This window comes from Ornithodoros turicata, chromosome 3 (genome assembly GCF_037126465.1).
Source record: "Ornithodoros turicata isolate Travis chromosome 3, ASM3712646v1, whole genome shotgun sequence".
Lineage (NCBI taxonomy): Eukaryota > Metazoa > Arthropoda > Arachnida > Ixodida > Argasidae > Ornithodoros > Ornithodoros turicata.
This window is the reverse complement of record NC_088203.1, coordinates 6950656-6967512: the sequence shown is the minus strand read 5'-3', so window position 1 is coordinate 6967512 and position 16857 is coordinate 6950656. Positions and strand designations below refer to the sequence as shown.

General features: G+C 42.9%; 3 protein-coding genes across 3 annotated transcripts; 2 read left to right on the top strand and 1 right to left on the bottom strand.

Moving 5' to 3' along the window:
- Positions 1-125: 125 nt before the first annotated feature.
- LOC135387912 (small ribosomal subunit protein mS39-like) lies at positions 126-11216 on the top strand. The gene is made up of 27 exons (XM_064617124.1): positions 126-268; positions 357-455; positions 607-671; positions 725-770; positions 886-934; positions 1004-1072; positions 1154-1258; positions 2130-2253; positions 2311-2402; positions 2508-2557; positions 3975-4062; positions 4766-4826; positions 5510-5592; positions 6317-6467; positions 7353-7403; positions 7484-7567; positions 7654-7682; positions 8091-8200; positions 8295-8373; positions 8440-8530; positions 9179-9264; positions 9762-9853; positions 9959-10030; positions 10458-10511; positions 10648-10711; positions 10904-10998; positions 11089-11216. The coding sequence occupies exons 1-27, from the start codon at positions 141-143 to the stop codon at positions 11156-11158; spliced, it is 2187 nt and encodes a 728-aa protein (XP_064473194.1). The 5' UTR covers positions 126-140; the 3' UTR covers positions 11159-11216.
- Positions 11217-11877: 661 nt separating this feature from the next.
- Positions 11878-13845, top strand: LOC135387914 (AP-4 complex subunit beta-1-like). The gene is made up of 3 exons (XM_064617125.1): positions 11878-12069; positions 12158-12273; positions 12328-13845. Exons 1-3 carry the CDS (start codon positions 11980-11982, stop codon positions 13715-13717), a joined length of 1596 nt encoding a protein of 531 aa, XP_064473195.1. The 5' UTR covers positions 11878-11979; the 3' UTR covers positions 13718-13845.
- A 1363-nt stretch (positions 13846-15208) lies between these two features.
- Positions 15209-16092, bottom strand: LOC135387721 (zinc finger protein 248-like). Its single transcript, XM_064616819.1, has 2 exons — positions 15999-16092; positions 15209-15552 (listed from the first exon to the last, which is right to left on the bottom strand). The coding sequence occupies exons 1-2, from the start codon at positions 16090-16092 to the stop codon at positions 15209-15211; spliced, it is 438 nt and encodes a 145-aa protein (XP_064472889.1).
- Between the last annotated feature and the right edge of the window lie 765 nt (positions 16093-16857).

Below are 16857 nucleotides of genomic sequence, written 5' to 3'. Positions count from 1 at the left end.
CACCTTACTACAGTGCGCAATGCATGGTGACGCATCCGCATAGTAATCTGAACGAGCCGCGCACTTTGAACGTAACTGTCAGCGTTATCTGCAGGATCTACAGTGCTATGCATGCAGTTATGTGTGCTTTGACGCTAAAGATGACAAACTCTTTGCACAAAATCGCCATGCATGAGAATATCAGGGCGACCAACTGTATACATTTGCTAGGAATAATAAGCCATGCGACGTGTGCACCAGCACAGTTCAAGCACGAGAAGTTTCGGAGGTTCAGATCGTGAAACATATTTGTGAAACAGACACAGAAGAAAGAGTAACAGCCCATCCATATCAGCGTGGCCTCCGTTACTTTTCAGGATTCCTCCGGCAATCGACATCAAATACATAATGGCGGCGCGCAGTATTTTTACTCGCCGGGAATACCTCGGCAGCAAAAACGTAAATTATTTTATCAGGTACGAATCGATCGGGATATTGCTTCGTCGTGTACGATTCCTTAGCTTTCATTTGTGTTATTACAGAAAGACGTATCAACCTAAACCAGCAGACTTGCACAAGCACATTTCAATTTCATTCGTGCACACAAAATGCTTTTTGCTATTGCAGATGCTGCGTTCGCAACGCTTCATCTGCAAACGAGACTGCGACTGCTTCTTCTCAAATCCAGTCACGTAAGACATCTTGCATTCAAAATTCACATAGGCTAACTTCGTTTCTTTTACAGAGCCGATTTCCGACGGTCCCATCATCATTCCGAAGAGGATTCACCGGTACGTGCCGTTTATACATTCGATTCTAGACAAGCATGCTTTCTTACAGTTCTTTAAACAGAAAAGTTATAAATGGTTATTGAAATCACGATTAAAGTGTGCTAACGTTATCCAGGGGGCCAACGGACATTCTCAAAGCATTAGCGTCAACTGTAACGAACAAGGCAAGTTTAATTGTACACACACGCTTTGCACACCATGCCATGAACCACGTTTTCCTTCTCGTTTACCAGGACTACACCGCACCGCACTTCAAATATCATGATGATCCGTTCTTCATCCCAGCAAGCAACGTTGCAAAAGTGCGTTGCTGAATTTTTTTGAGCGATGACTTATTTTTTTGCAAACATCTTCATGTGCCTTTTTATTTTTCCACCTTTCAGAGAACCTATGCACTTGCTAAAGAATCTGGAAAAAAGGCAGCGAAGTACTTTTTGGAGAAGTACCCGGACAGCTTCAAGCATAACCCGGCAGAGCCAAACATTGAGGTGTTGCCACGGCAGTTTTGCTTCACTCAACACTAAACGCGATACTCTGCACAATCTAGTTAACATTTTGCAAAACTTCATCCTTGTTCAGTCATGTTGCTCATACTAAATTATCATATGTAAACTTTTTTTTTCTGATTTCGTAACTATAAATTGTCTATGATGTACTGTAGTGTGCAGTGCTTGCAGATAGTTTGTGCAGAAATTAAAAATGTGCCACGTAGGGCGCTTTTTCTTATTCAACCCGTGTAGCCAGGGAGTTGAGTAACGACGTCAGAGCCTTCATCATCACGCCAACACGTCTGTTTATCAACTTACCGCAGATGCGTGCACTCTAGCAGATTTTGAAAATGTTTCACAGTTTTTAACCAGTCCTACATTTCCAAATTGAACACCATCCAAATTGTCTGCCAACAGAACGGTAGGTAGCAGACGACGCATCGTCGTCTGTTAGCTTGTGTGTGACGTCATAGCGACGGCTACCCTTTGCTCCCTGGCTACTCTGGCTAACGCTTGTCCCATCCTACAGTTGGCGATACAAGGCTACTCTGGCTAGTTTTTGTCGCAGAGTTATGAATAGAGCCTGAAGTTTTCAGGAAATATTTATTTATAAATTCTGGGGGTAAAAATCGGGAAAATAAACATGTGCACTAAATTCATGCGAGTTCGGGTGAAAAAAACTTCCAGTACACTAAATTTGGGCAGAAATCAGGCTCTATTACAAACGAACTGTACTGGTTTGGCACAAACGGTGATGTAACTGCGTTTGCTGCCAACTCGGAGTTGCCAGAGTTGAATAAGAAAACGCACCCGTAAATATCGACATGTCAGCCTATTTCCAGCTCACTTCAGTCTGTCATCTTTTTTGCAGGCATTCAACCCAAAGCCAAAGTATACTGCTGAAAGCGAGGTTAGCGAAGAAGACCTGAAGCACCTAATTGATGCAGTAGATGTGGAGAATGCATCCACAGTGTACAATAACCTGAAATCGAAAGGTGCACAACCACTCGCGGAGAAGGGTCACCGTAAAATTTCGCTTCATTTTGTTTCAGGAACAAGTATTACGCCGGAAACCACGCAGTCACTTCTGGAACTTCTCTGCTTCTACAACTGCAACCCAGTCCTGGATGAGGACCTCACAGAGGTATATTTCCTCTTTTTTTATATATATATATATATATAGTGATAATACTGTTAGCTGCATCTTCTAGTGTTTAGCAGCTCAAACCTGGACCCATTTACTCCTTAGGAACGCTGGCATAGGCAACTTGCCCCAAGAGAAACTAGGAAGACATGGAAGTATGTCTTCTTTTCCGCTTCTTTTTCCTGGTAGTTTTGGATAAGATAAGATGGGTCAGGACAAAATATCGCAAAGATTCCCTTTCTTCTGATAACAGTGTTGAATAAGACATAAGACAGAATATCGCTAAGGCCCCCGGTTTTCTGCTGTGGCAAATTCAAAATTCGGCAGCACCGACTCGTAAATTCAGCGATTTTCCGCGGCAAGCAGTGAAACGGCTGCTTGAAATTGGAAGCACTATTTTCTCAAATAATGTGGGAACAAAAATATTTTATAAAATTACAGACTGAAAGCACTGTTGTGGCTCAGCATTACATACACTATATCTCGTGTTCTCCTCTAACAAATAGAAAGGTCTGTCAACTGCAATCATTTTATATCTGCTGAAAGATCGTTCAGCATCTACAGAGTTTATAGGAACTTTAGAGGAATGAGCTTACAATACATGCCCTGTGGGACACACTTTTCGTTTCTCAGTTATGGGCATTATTTAAGAGTCATTAAAGGCAAACTCCGAGGCATCAAATCGAAGACCCCCACTGCCACCGTTAAACTGCACACTGGAGGGGTGCCGCCCCTTCCTCAGGCGAACTATGCACAATAAACTTGGGCTAACATCTTCTTAAGCTAAACTACCATCTGTCTGTGCTGGTCCTGCAGCATGGGCAGTTTCGTAAAGCAGGCTTCACTTCACGCAGGGAAGCTTCAGGTGAAACCCACTTCCCCCGCTCCAGACGTTACCACTACTGGAGTTGTTCGTATTCGGCGAATATTCCGATGTTTGAAAATCCCAATATTGGGTATTCAGTCAGCGAATGAAATACTTCGAGTGATTGATGTTTGGTTTGAATTCGAGAACTTTAGTATCCGCACGCCCCTAAAAACAAGGAATTCCGCAATGAATTCCGGATTCCGTGGAATTGTGGAAAAGACCGGGGCCTTAAATATCACCAATGTAAGATAAAAAGTACGATTGGATGAGATTACATTTTTCCTTTTGTTTGTCTTGTAAGATATGATTGGGGATGAGACCTTTCGGTTCTTCTTTGGAAGCACCCAGCGAGCCCTCAATTTCGTCAGACTTTTGAGTTTTGTGGAGGTTCTCAGGAAAAAGTCTAGCAAACTTCCCTGACCATCACCAAATTAAAACACTGAAGCGTCTAAAATATCAGAAGCCTAGGTAGAGATAGGACAAGGTAAGGGATGCGATAACAATGACTAAGTAGATTTTATTCTGTTGGGGAATGGCTTTTGCAGCCTAGATCGAGTGATAAGATACCACCCATACATAATAAACTAAAAGACAAGATACAGTTTGATAACAATATTTTTTAAAGTAATAGTTTTAGATAAGAACATCACTATGATCAAAAAGCTGCTGATGTCTCATCTCACATATTCTCTTTTGTTTTCCAGAGATGGTGGCCTTGCTGAGGAAATCTTCAACAGCATGGAAAACAAAGACAGTAGAGCATACTCTGCACTTGTCCAGGGAATGGCAAAGGTGAATACTGCACAACATGTATCATTGCCCATTCGTAAACTCTCGCCAAACCTATAATGGCCAAAGCGCGGGCCCGCTTTTGGGGTGACACATGATGACTGACGTCTGACGTGCTGATGTGATGATGACTGATGTCTGACGTGCTTAAAAGAGCAATGTCCTCGGCCATACGGTCTGTGTGAGCTGCTGCAGTCATACGGCATTCATCGAAAGTGCCTGGAAACAAGACTACCAAAAGACAAGATGTTTGTGACTGCCAGAATGAAGAAGCAAACATGTGTCAGATTGAGGATTACACTAAATAAACATACTTATCACCCAATTAGAAAAAAAGGCATTACACCTACGCTTAAAATGCCTCATTATTAAAGACAAGATGTTGGTAACTGGCGGTGTGAAGAAGCAAATGTGTGTCAGACTGAGGATAACACTAAGTAAACATACTCATCACACTTAAAAAAAAGTGTTACACCTTCGTTTAAAATGCCTCACTCTGCCGGTTTGTGTAATTTTCTACTTTTTGAAACTTATACATAAATGGTATCATATGACTCGTAACACGTGGTGTTCGTTAATATGACAGTTTGCTTTACGACCAAAATCATATTAACGAGTTTTGACTGTGCAGTAAAATATCTATATGGCCCTGCCTAGCTTGTGTGCTCGACATCTAAAATGTGCTAACGTTCACTTTGCCCGACAGTATTTCCAGGTGGATCGAGCCTATGCAACGTTTAAAGAAATGCAAGAGAAGGGCTTGAAACGTAAGGTTCCCAGTCACGTAAACATTTTGAGGGGACCCAGCTTGTCCTATACCCCCGTTCCTAGCGAATGACAGTCGCACAGAATGTCATTCACAAATTATGTCAGTGTTGCTAATCAAGACACCAGTGGTGAACATGTGAAGCATCATACAGGCACATTAATAATATTTTTATTTCTTTTTCTCGCAACTAGCGAAGCATTGGATGAGTTCACAAAATCTACCTTTTTCAAAGTCCTTTAATTGGCTAAGTACCACAAGGAAAGACAACTAAGCCTTCCCTCCTTCGTGTGTTTAGCCTAAGTGTTTAGCCCTCCCTCCTTTTTTGTGTTTAGCCTAAGTGCTTAGCCTTCCCTCCTTCGCATCGAAAGTTATCAAATTCGTGCTAAAAAAATTGTAGTACAACTTTTCGTTCATTCGAGTACACTTTTCATTTCTTCAAACGTTCGAACGGCTTATCATTGTTGTTTCTGTCACCTCTCTACTGCGAGGGTACGCTGTCGGTGTGAGAGGGAAAAGTGAGTGAGTTTCCCCGAACTCATTCGCATGTATTGGCATTTGACTTCACCGTGTGGTACGAAAGGAATGTCATTCAGTGCGAATCTCATTTACTGGGAATGTCATTCGGTTTTCCGTGTGACGAGGGGTATTACCGTCGCTGAAATTTACTATTTGCCGATGCAGCGTCCCTGGAAGCTTACAACGGCCTTCTGAGCCTGGTTCCTTTCCTGAAAGAAGGCTATGAGCAGCGCTGGAGCCTCACGAAAGCAAGTTGTTTGTCTTTATTTGATAAGCTGCACTGCCTCTCCATGACATTTGACCTCTTTTGACGTCCTGTCGACGTCCACCCAATGTCCTGTGGTTGAACGTGAGGATGGTGCACATCTACTGAACATTATCCCGAGTTAGGGGATTGTATGGGAGGAGTTGGTACGTGCACATCATGAAAAGATTGCAGCAAAAAGATGAGGACAACAGTTTAAAAACAACGTACACGGGACAACGGACAGACTCTCAACTGAACCTTTATTTGACAGACTGGTTTACTTATACAGGGTGCCCCAGAAAATGTGTCATCGAATTATAATTAAAAAAAACTGCGTCACCTAGAATCATGTGGTGAACAGCATTTGTTCTTACTAGGCTTTTGCCACCCCCCATGTGAATGTCGTATATCGTAGGTTTAATTAGGTAAATATTTGCGAACTGAGCTGGGAAATTTGCCAAGAAAAGATCACTCTCTTCTTCTTTCAATTTTCTGGCCAAAAATCAGTTTTTCCATCACCCAGTTTTACATTGTTTTACAGTTATACTATTGTTTTACAGTTACGTAGTGCAATGTTTACTCTATGTTTACACTATGTTTACCCTCCCTGCTTAAACCCCCAAAACACAAGGGTCTACTTGCTGAAAAGAACCAGCTGTCCCTTGTGCTGCCTTGAAGATGAGTGAGACATTTGTACGTATACTAACTAGATACAACCCTTATAGGAACTGCTGGAAGGCATACAGAAGGACGGCCTCAAGCCTAACATCACAACAATGAACAACGTGCTGGACACTGTCTCCAAGTTCGGAGCTTCCCCATCAGCGAGGCAGTATGCCTTGCAAGTGTTTGGGGAAATGAAGCACTTGGGAATAGGTACGACTCCACAAAAAGAAGTCCCAAACTTGTGTGGTGTTTTAAAGCTACCGTAAAGGCTCGCCCACACGTTGTTCATTTCTCATTCCCATGTTGACGGACGGCAAAGCAGTCCGTCAACGTGGAATCTATCAACGTGGACGACTATCGTAGCAGACGACAACAGTAGCTCCTATGAAAACCTTCAGAATGAAACATCTTTCGTGGGACGTTCACCGCTTGTACAAAAATACTAAGGAAAGCTAAAGTACAAAGTACTGCAGGAATTGAGGAACCAATAACAGGGTCGACGAGTGGCGCCACCGCTAGCTTCCAAATGCGCCGCCAGGAAGTTGTGCCTATGACATGGTGATTATAATTAGGGCCTGACTTTTTCGGGTTTTATTTTTGGCCAAATTCGGGGGGTTAAATATCGGGTGATATTTTTCATTTGAAAATTCGGGTGTATTCGGGTTAAATCCCGTTACGGCATATTCTGTCGTCAGAAATTCGGGTGTATTCGGGTGATTTTTTTGTTTGTTTAATAAAAATTTGTCTTATCATGGAACTGATGTTTAGCAGTGTTATCAAACTTTATTTTAATGCACGCTTACGAGTGTGCCACGCGACCCGGATGTTTTCGGGTTAAACCCAAATTTTACAGATTTCGTTCAGGGGGTAAATATCGGGCGGATACGGGTTTAACCCTAAAAAGTCAGGCCCTAATTATAATCTAGTATAGGTCTTGGCCCTGTTGCGTTGTTCTTCTGCAGCACGGATGGGACACAGTGTTTACCTTCTAGGCATGCTTTGGAAGTTGATAGGGAGACATACCAGAACATGCTAGTGCAAATTTTACCTGTAACAAGAAATATATATGTCAAAACATGCGTGTCTGCATCACAGAACCAAGCCTTGCCAGCTACTACTACCTCCTGGTCATCTTCTGTAAAACACGTAAGTTAAAAGCAGCACGTTATAACATTTGCTTGCCGTAAGATTTCCATAATGACAGTGCGCCAATTGTGTAATTTTAGGAGGAGGATCTCAGAGCAATATCCTGCACAGCATTATAAACGAGCTGGAGAATAAAGACTTTACCATCAAGGATCCCAAGGATGGTAATTATACGTTTGAGAGCCTCTTATCCTGACTAGAATTTGCATAGGCTGCCGTTAGTGACATCATCTTCTGTTTCTCGTGACAGTATACTTCTTCGTGAGCGCCATGGATGTGGTAAGCACTTTTATTTTTAAAAACCTCTCAAATTTTTTTATAAATAAACATTAGAATACTTTCAAAAAACACTCCCAAATGCTGACCCCATTGTTACCTAGGGATAGTGTATTGACAAAATCATGTTTATTATAATAAATTGTAATATTATTATATGATATACATATCTAATATAAATAAATAAATAAATATATATATATATATATATATATATATATATAAAGGGTGTCCGAGAAAACGTGTAATTTAATTTTAATCCAAAAAACTACGCCACATATAATCACGCGGTCGTCTGCATCCTTTATCGTGTGAGAGTTTCACAGTTAAAAAGAAATGTTCAAATGCTATATGGAATGGTGCCGAATTAATCTAAATCATGTCAAAACCTTACTTTTTTTCTTACTCTAGTGTCACAACTATCTCTTGGACAAAGACCTCGCTTACAGAATCCACGCTCTACTTAACTATGGTCAAAACTACAGCATGATCGGTGATGCATTCAAAGAGTCTATTTACTAGTAGGTCACTCCACGCATGGTTTTGATAAGGCTTCGATGCTGGAGCTTGTTAACTGATATTATATGCTTCCTTCTTTTTTTCCTTGTATTACAGCCAGCATTTCTTCAAGCTGCTCTGCTCGACAGAAAGCATTCACACATTCTTCGAGCTCTACGATAAATATGTTCCAAATGTAAGTGCAAACAGTTATTTCGGGTCGCGTAACAACCTCGATATACATTCGTTTGTGTTCCTGCAGATCTACACACCCGAACCCAGCGTCGTCTGCGAAATTATTGAAGCCATCGACCTCAACGACGCCCTGGAATACATTCCACAGCTTTGGTCAGGTTAGGTTACGTTGGGTTTGATAATAATGACTATGATACGGATGACATGACCATACTTTCAGTTCACTCACGCAATACATTGATATAAGTCATGATTTTTCGCACTGCCTTAGCGTACATTCCGGCTGCCTCCTTAAACATGCATGCGCATAAAATAACACTGTTTTAATAAAACAAACAAACTCCGAGTACCTAGTACATTTGGAGAAAACGAATGATGCAAACTGACACTCCCACAAAATGTTTGCATGTGGATGCAGCACATGCAGCAATGCTTACAAGGGAGTTACACATGCCTCATGTGAAATTAGAACCTCATGTTTTAGGGTGAGTCACTTTTACTCCTAACCCCCCACTCTAACTCGTTCAGAGCACAAACTCCTTTCCACTTGGCACTGCCTCTCACCAGTGTTCTTCAGACTCACTGGGATTGCCTTTACCCTGTTTTTACAGCTTGAAAGGGGTTAAACGTGGGTAGTTTTGTGCTTCATTTTAAAAGCAGCATTTTAAAATTTGCAGCTTCTAATATATAACCCGATCCCCCTCAAATTGAAACAAATGTGAAACTCTAAAACACGGGGGTCCGTGTAAAATGGATCTGTACAAATTTTGTGTATCATCGAGCAGCTTCATCTTCTTCTTTATCAGATATCATCATCTTCAACCACTACGAGCGAGAAAATGTTATCAAGGGAATGCTGAGCGTGATGGCAAAAGGCAAACGGGAAGCGCAGGTACGACCGTTGTATGTGACAGGAAGGGAGTTGCCTCAGGACAGAAGCCGCCGATATTTCAAACAGATATTCCGCCGATGTTCCGCCGATATTTCGAAATATCGGCGGCTTCTGTCCTGCGAACCAGTAGAGATCCAGCGAACCAGTAGAGATGTAGGAAGGGAGTCGCCTCAGGACAGAAGCCGCCGATATTTCAAACAGATATTCCGCCGATGTTCAGCCGATATTTCGAAATATCGGCGGCTTCTGTCCTGCGAACCAGTAGAGATCCAGCGAACCGGTAGAGATGTAGGAAGGGAGTCGCCTCAGGACAGAAGCCGCCGATATTTCGAAATATCGGCGCAACATCGGCGGAATATCTGTTCGAAATATCGGCGGCTTCTGTCCTGAGCCAACTCCCTTCCTACGTCTCTACCGATTCGCTGGATTTCTACCCATCTACATTGTATGTGACAGTCCTTATCTGTGCTCACGTTTGTGCATTTCGATCTGGACAGCTTCAAGAGCAGTTCGCAACCATAGTCTCAGACATCAGGGAACGCTGCGTCAAGGAAGAAGACAGCGGAAGAAGATTCCTTCGAACAATCCAGTGCGTATCAATGTTTTCTCGAGGAATCGCTTCGACAGAGCACGACGAATTGAACAAATTTTTTAGGCACGCATTTTTTAAATTGTACGGTTTTCATTTCTACAGGTGGACCGGTCAGATGCTGGGCGACATGATGACCGTCTACCTCAACGCAGAGGACAAGCTCGCGGAGGCTTGGTATGCATCAAGTTGATCAAGCCGATATAAATATTTTGAGACATTTTTTAATGCATTCTAGAAGGCACATTGGCTTTGCAGAAAAAAAAAAAAAAGAATGCTTTGGCCAACATTTTGGTGAACATCAGAATGTCTATCATTTGAAACTGAAGTTTCTTAGTGTTCTTCCAATCCTAAGTGTTGTCCACACACACAGCCTCTTGTATTTACACTATAAAATGCAGTGTGGGAACAATGCAACACAACCATAATTGGGTATAATGCAAAAGAACAAAAAAAAAAAAAGCAGCAAGATTATGATAATGTGCTAGATTTACTAATTACCCAAATTTCTATATGAGGAAGTAGTTGGGCTACCTTCTTAGGACACAACCATTGCACTAGAAACTTATTGTTCTTCTTTTTCTTTTAAATTTTACTCAAACAGGGAAGTCATGATGAAGCTGGACAAAGAACAACACAAGATACTGGGCTACCCAGAGTAAGTATTAACAACAAGTTTCGCACAGTGTGAGAGAGCACGGAACAAAATAAAATAATTTTATTTTATATATTAATTATTATTAATTAATATATTAATAATTATTATTAATTAATATTATTTGAATACTTTGCAGGCAGGGATGTTTGAAGCACTTCTGTAGAGTCTGTCTCGAAAGGTCTCAACAGGACAGAGCAGTCGTGAGTCAAAATGCAATAAAAATGTGTAGACACAAAGGATTTTTTTTTTCTTGGTCAGAGTTTCACTCTGCTAGCAAGAAACTAAAAAAAAGGAAAAAAATGTACTTCATAAATATTCTATATAATTCTTTTTTACATGCTATATATGTACCATTCCTTGCGTCTTATAAACACTTAATATACGTTTTGCAGTTCTGTGCAAAATATGCTGCCGAGATAGGACTAACAGACGTAGGACAGTTCCTGATGCAACCCGAAAACATCGAAAAGCTCTCGGACGAGTCAAAGTACGTACAGCAGTTGCATGTGCAGGGAACAACATTTCGGTGTGAATGTGCTCACAAACTAATTTGTTCGATCCCGAATTTTACCCACAGGGAGGCACTGAAGGAAATCCTGGATTTTCCAACCCTGACTGGAGAGCCGGAACCGAAGAAGTCTGAATAGAAGTGCGTGTTTATAGTTGTAAAATACTGTTAGATAATAAAAGGTAACAAAAAAATTGCTCAACGTGTAACTCCCTCAGCCATTTTTGGAACACACAGGTAAGGTAAGGTTTACGTGTTTGTACAACTTATATCAAAATGCATATATATAGAGAGCAGTCAATTCACACTGTAACTAGCACAGGGTTCCATACTACCTTGCTAGGGACTTCCATTTGCATATCATTATGTGCTGCACAATCGAGAAATGACTTTAATCCCCCCCCCCCCCCCCCCCCCCGCCAAAAAAAAACAGTGAAAGCATATTGCAAGGTTTGCTTCAGGTTCTGCTGTTATTGTTTGGTAACGTAGCAGAATATGCCTGATGATTGTAAAATATAACAATACTAATAATGGTAACAACGCTATGCAGTATATCTGTGCAATCGACCTGAGGCCTGCGTGACGTGTGAACGTGGCACGATGTCTGTTCAAACAAGCTGCTGGAACTTGTAAAAACAGTGCTGGTTAATATGTGTAGTGGACTTACATGCATGCCTAGGCCAGGGGCAGAATCACACGAACTGCGTCTTACATTTGGCTTTGACGTATTAAACGACACCGATCTTGGTGCACTACTTCGCACCGGCTTCGGTAAGATACAAATCTCGCGCCTGAACAGGAATGGATTCGGTTACGCCTGTTTAGCCGTTTGTATCCAAGTACATAGCCAATGAAATCCGTAAGTTGTCGAGTTTTGAGTAAATAAATACGAGCAGCGCAGCGAACTGATCTAATGAAAGTTCGTAAAAGTGTTTCTGTAGGTACGTAGGCGAGGAGACGATGCAGCAAGAGTTGCTGAAGCTGTCATCTGTGCTTGACAGCGCTTGTACAATCCACGATGCTCATCAAACGAGAAAGGTCTTCAGAAAGGTGAACTTGCGACAAACATAAACACTCACCTCGTAATACTGGAGCAGAAAACTTGATGCGATCTCTCAACGTCAACCTGTCATTTCAGATTCACCTGCTTTCGACGCGAGGTCACGATCTTTCACCACTTGCTGGCAAGATACTGAAGTTCTTATCCTACAACGACATTGCCGTGAAGAAAACGATATACTTTTTCATACAACGGTAAGCGTTACCTGCGTTCAATTACAACGTCTGTGAACTGTTCCCCTGTTTCAGGTCCTGTAACAAACCAGATGTCGCTCTTCTTGCCCTCAATGCCCTTCTCAAAGACACGCGAGACCCAAACCCATTCTACAGAGCCCTGTCTGTGAATACTCTAGTTTCTTCTCCGTTGGTTGCGGAACAGGGACTTCACTACGTCATAACCGCTCTCGATGACGCAAGCGCGCACGTAAGACGCAGCGCCGTGGCCTCCTGTTGTGAACTTTATAACAACTTCCCAAAGGTCGTCGAGGAACGGGAAGTTATAGACAAGCTGTATGGGATGATTTTAGATCAAGACCCAATCGTCATCATGCTGTGCCTTAATGCTCTAGATTACATGCTCAAATCGGAAGGTGGAATAACGATAAACAAGAAGATTGCTCACTATCTCCTCACAAAACTGGGCGCATTTCAGCAGTGGGGTTTGTTACGGGTATTCGAGCTTCTGCTGAAGTACAAACCTGAGTCCGAGCACGAAGCTCTGACGTTCATCAACTGCTTAGACGAATACTTAACTGCAAACAGCGTCGCCGTACAGATTGCAGCTTTCCACTTGTTCTGCAGCACGCTTTCCGGCACACTGGACCACCTGCTCCACGATGGTTTGGAACAAGTGTGGTCGAAATTACGGATTCAGCTAGTGTTCGGCGAAGAGGAAGTCACCCAGAACATTCTGGACTGGGTCGAACCACACGTTGAGAGCTACGCGGACATATTTACGCCGTACTGGCGTCAGTTCTGTTGCCATTTTACGGAATCGCCGTCGACCAAATGCAAGCGGATACAGATTCTCGAGCAGCTGGCCAACGAAAAGACTGCCGACGAAATCGCGGAAGAGTTGATGGCGTATTGCCCCAGCGTTGATATCGAAGTTAACAAGCTGGTGCTGAAAGTTTTGGTTGATCTCACAAATAAGTTCTCATCGCTCAACGATAAGGTAGTCTCTTATCTTCTGGTTCTGCTCGAAGCACCGGAAGAATCTCTAGTTTCCGAGGTCTTATCAGCGGCCTGTCAACTTAAAGTAGCCAGCCAACAGGACGTTCAACAACAGATCTTGGAGGCCGTGGTCCGACGGGACTGGACGTATGCAAGCACCAGCGCAAAGTGCATAGTCCTGACCACGATTTCAGAGTACGGTCGGGAGCTGGAGCAGGCGCCCTACGTGCTGGAAGAGTACGTAGAGAATCTGAACGCGGAGGAAGACGTCCTGGTCAAGCATTCGTTGTTGAATACGGCTCTGCGGCTGTTCTTTGCTCGCCCTCCCGAAATGCAGACCATTCTGGGGTCCCTCTTAGACGCCCTGTCCAAGGACAGCGATCCGTTTCTACGGCAACAGGCTATTTTGTACTACAGACTGTTAGAAGATGATATGGAGACTGCAGAAAAAGTGCTGAAGTGTTGATTCGGTGCATTTTTTTTAAATACGAGTATATTTAGCAGCCGTTCAGTATTTTTATTTTTCGTGAGCGCAATCAGTACGTTATCTTGCAATCTTATATAACATAAATATATTTTTATTCGCTCAGTGTATTAAGTTTTGCCAATCACTTATTCAACCACTTGCGAAGTTAGTGTGTATTTAATTTTGCTGGGCGATTCTCATTTTGCGAGATTAGCTGCGGGACTAGCTGTGTTAGGGCGTCCGGATGCCATGTTTTCGAGGGACCGTACAACAGCAGTCAATTTCTCAAGGCAGTGTGTCAATCTATTAAGATAGTATGCCTCTTTATCTGTGAGTACAATGTTTTGCAATTTTTTAGCAGTCACGACAATTTGCAAAATATTAATACGTCAGGATTTAAAATGTTTACAGTGCTCTAGCGTATCTACTTCCTATTTAACTGTACAGCAGCAGTAAAGTTCTTGGCTGCTGCACGCACACCAGTTCAGAAACGGAGATTTAATAAGAGAGCTTTTTAAAGGGGCAGAGAAATGTGCTGCCATAATCTTTTTTTGTTGCTGCAGCATACTGTGAAACAAATACAGATTAGCTCAGCATACCTGAGAGAGCGAGATAATTTTTTTTTCTGATCTGTACACCCTTGAGAAAAACTCTCCATTCCATGAACAAGTGTGTAAATGAGAGAGGGATGAATGAGGGAGGGATGTCTGCGATCCCATTGGGTGATGTAGCCTGGCACAGCTGAAGGGTTATAGCAGTAGCAGATAACCTTTCAGTGGCCACCTAGTGGCCAGTGGCTTCGTCGACATTTTGTGGACATGATTCCATATATCCAAAATGTCACATGCTATAACAGCAAAGCAATGTGCCTCATTCTCAAACGAATCCTGTAGTACAGATTTTTACTCCAAAGAAGATAAAATCATGGTTCCCGCTGGTCCTTGAAACTCTTGAACACCCCGAAATTTTAAAACGGCATTTCCAAGGTCCGGAGAAGCCCCGGAATTTTTCAGAGTCCTCGAACACCCACTCCACTTTACATCTCGTTCTTATTCTTCTATTATATATTATTCTTATTTTCTTATATATATTATTATTCTTATTATATATTATATCTTATTCTTCTTCTAGCGGAAATTCTGCTTATCTGGAGTTGGAGTTCTGAGACCGCAGGAATTAGCACTCATTGCAGATGGAATCCGAAGGGGGAAAGCAGGAGTAAAAGATATTCGGACTGCCCCCTTGCGTTGTCGGCCTTCCTTTCATTCCTACGACGCTTAACGTCTAGGAGCTGTCAATTCCGTCCAGGAAAAGACCACCGCGATGCAGTCCCGTTGTGTTCTGTCACCTAATACCTGTAGCTTATGAATAATTTTGTGAAATATATTGGAGCCCTGGTCATAAACATAATAATGCACCAAATATTTTGTTCCCAAAATTAAGAGGCAACCTCGTAAAATCATGCATCGTAAGCTGTATATTTGCAGACAGCTAATGCGTCAAGGTGATTACACTGTCGCAGGCAGCTCCACGCACTTGTGGTCTGGAGTGCAGCCGTTGGTGCTTGACCCACGTAGCCCTGTGCACAAACGAAGTCCGACACAAGTTGCACCTGAAGGGGCGTTCGCCCGTGTGCCGCCTCATGTGAACCATGAGCACGTGTTTGCGCGAGAAAGACGCCATGCACACCTCGCACGGGTACGGCCTCTCCCCGGTGTGACACCGCTCGTGCCGCGTTACGTCCGTCTTCAGGGACGACGAGTAGTTGCAGTAGGCGCAGTGATGCACGACGTTCCTCATCGTGCCGCTCTCACCCAGCCTGCGGAAGGATATTTCTGGAAGAACGGGAACAAATTAAGCACTTGGTACTGGGTGGTTCATTTGAGATGCCATGGAGACATGGCGGAGAAGTGGAAACAAAGAGAACACACGGTGGGAGGACACACACAAACAAAGAGAGGACACACAGTGGCGGTTAGGGTTGCCACCTTTCGTACTGAAAAATACCGGCTGAGGGAGAGGGGGTGGAATAGAGGGAAAGGGAAAGTGGGTGAGGGGTGGAGAGAGAGAAAGAAGGAACCAGAGTACTTCCTCGAGACAACAATGATGATAATAATAATGAACAACTAAGAAAACGACTGGTGACTACAGAGTTGGGTCTGTGCTCCAGATTTATTCGAGCAGTAGTGGAATGTTGAAAGGAAATCCCTGTAAAAGCCCCGCCTATGAAAGGTGTTGAGCCACAAATACCGGCAAAAAGCTGCCGGTATCATCTTCCTACCGGCAACCGCCAGAGCGGGCAAATAACCGGCCTGGTGGCAACCCTTGTGGCGGTGGTCGTCTTTACTGTGCCAGTCCTCGCTCCCGCACTCCATGCCTCCGTTGGAAGGATGAGATGTTTCTTTTCTGTTTTTTTTGCACAACAATCCTTACAACATGTTTAGAGAAACGCAGTGTTTATAATTAGAGCTTGAAGTCTTGGGGGGTTTTACCTGTTTCTTCCCAGAATTTGCGGCCAGAATTGAAGGTTGCCCGATTTTTACCCGGCAAAAATTACCCTCACTGAAACGTCCGTAGGAAGGAATGCACACTAGCTCGTTTGGCCAGCAAACAGAATTACGTCACCGTTTGTACCAAACCAGTACAGCTCGATTGGGTAATCGAGTCCGATTTCGCCCCGAGTTTAGTGTACCGAAAGTTTTTCCACCCAAATTGGCACGAACTTAGCACACGCGTTCATTTCCGCGACTTTTACCCCCCCCCCCCGAATTGGGAAAAAAATTATTTACCAAAAACTTCAGGCTCCTTTTATAATGTATCACGTTATTGCAGGTTAATGTAAATCTCAATATGCAATGTAATCAAACAGAATGCCAAAGAGAGGGTTAAAGGGGTCCTGACACTTTGTCCCCATGTTACGCCAGATTGACGCAAAAGACGGTTATTAGCATTGATCTGAGCCCACATTCCAAATTCTACGTGAAAGTGTGTGGCAGATGTGCAGTGAATGAGCACCATGAAAAGCAGGAACCCATCCAGTGTGACCTTAAAGCAGTCATCTATGGGAGAGGCCACATGTTTGAAAAAAATAAATAAATAATAAATCACAGAGGCCCTTGCACCTGTAACACCAGAATGCT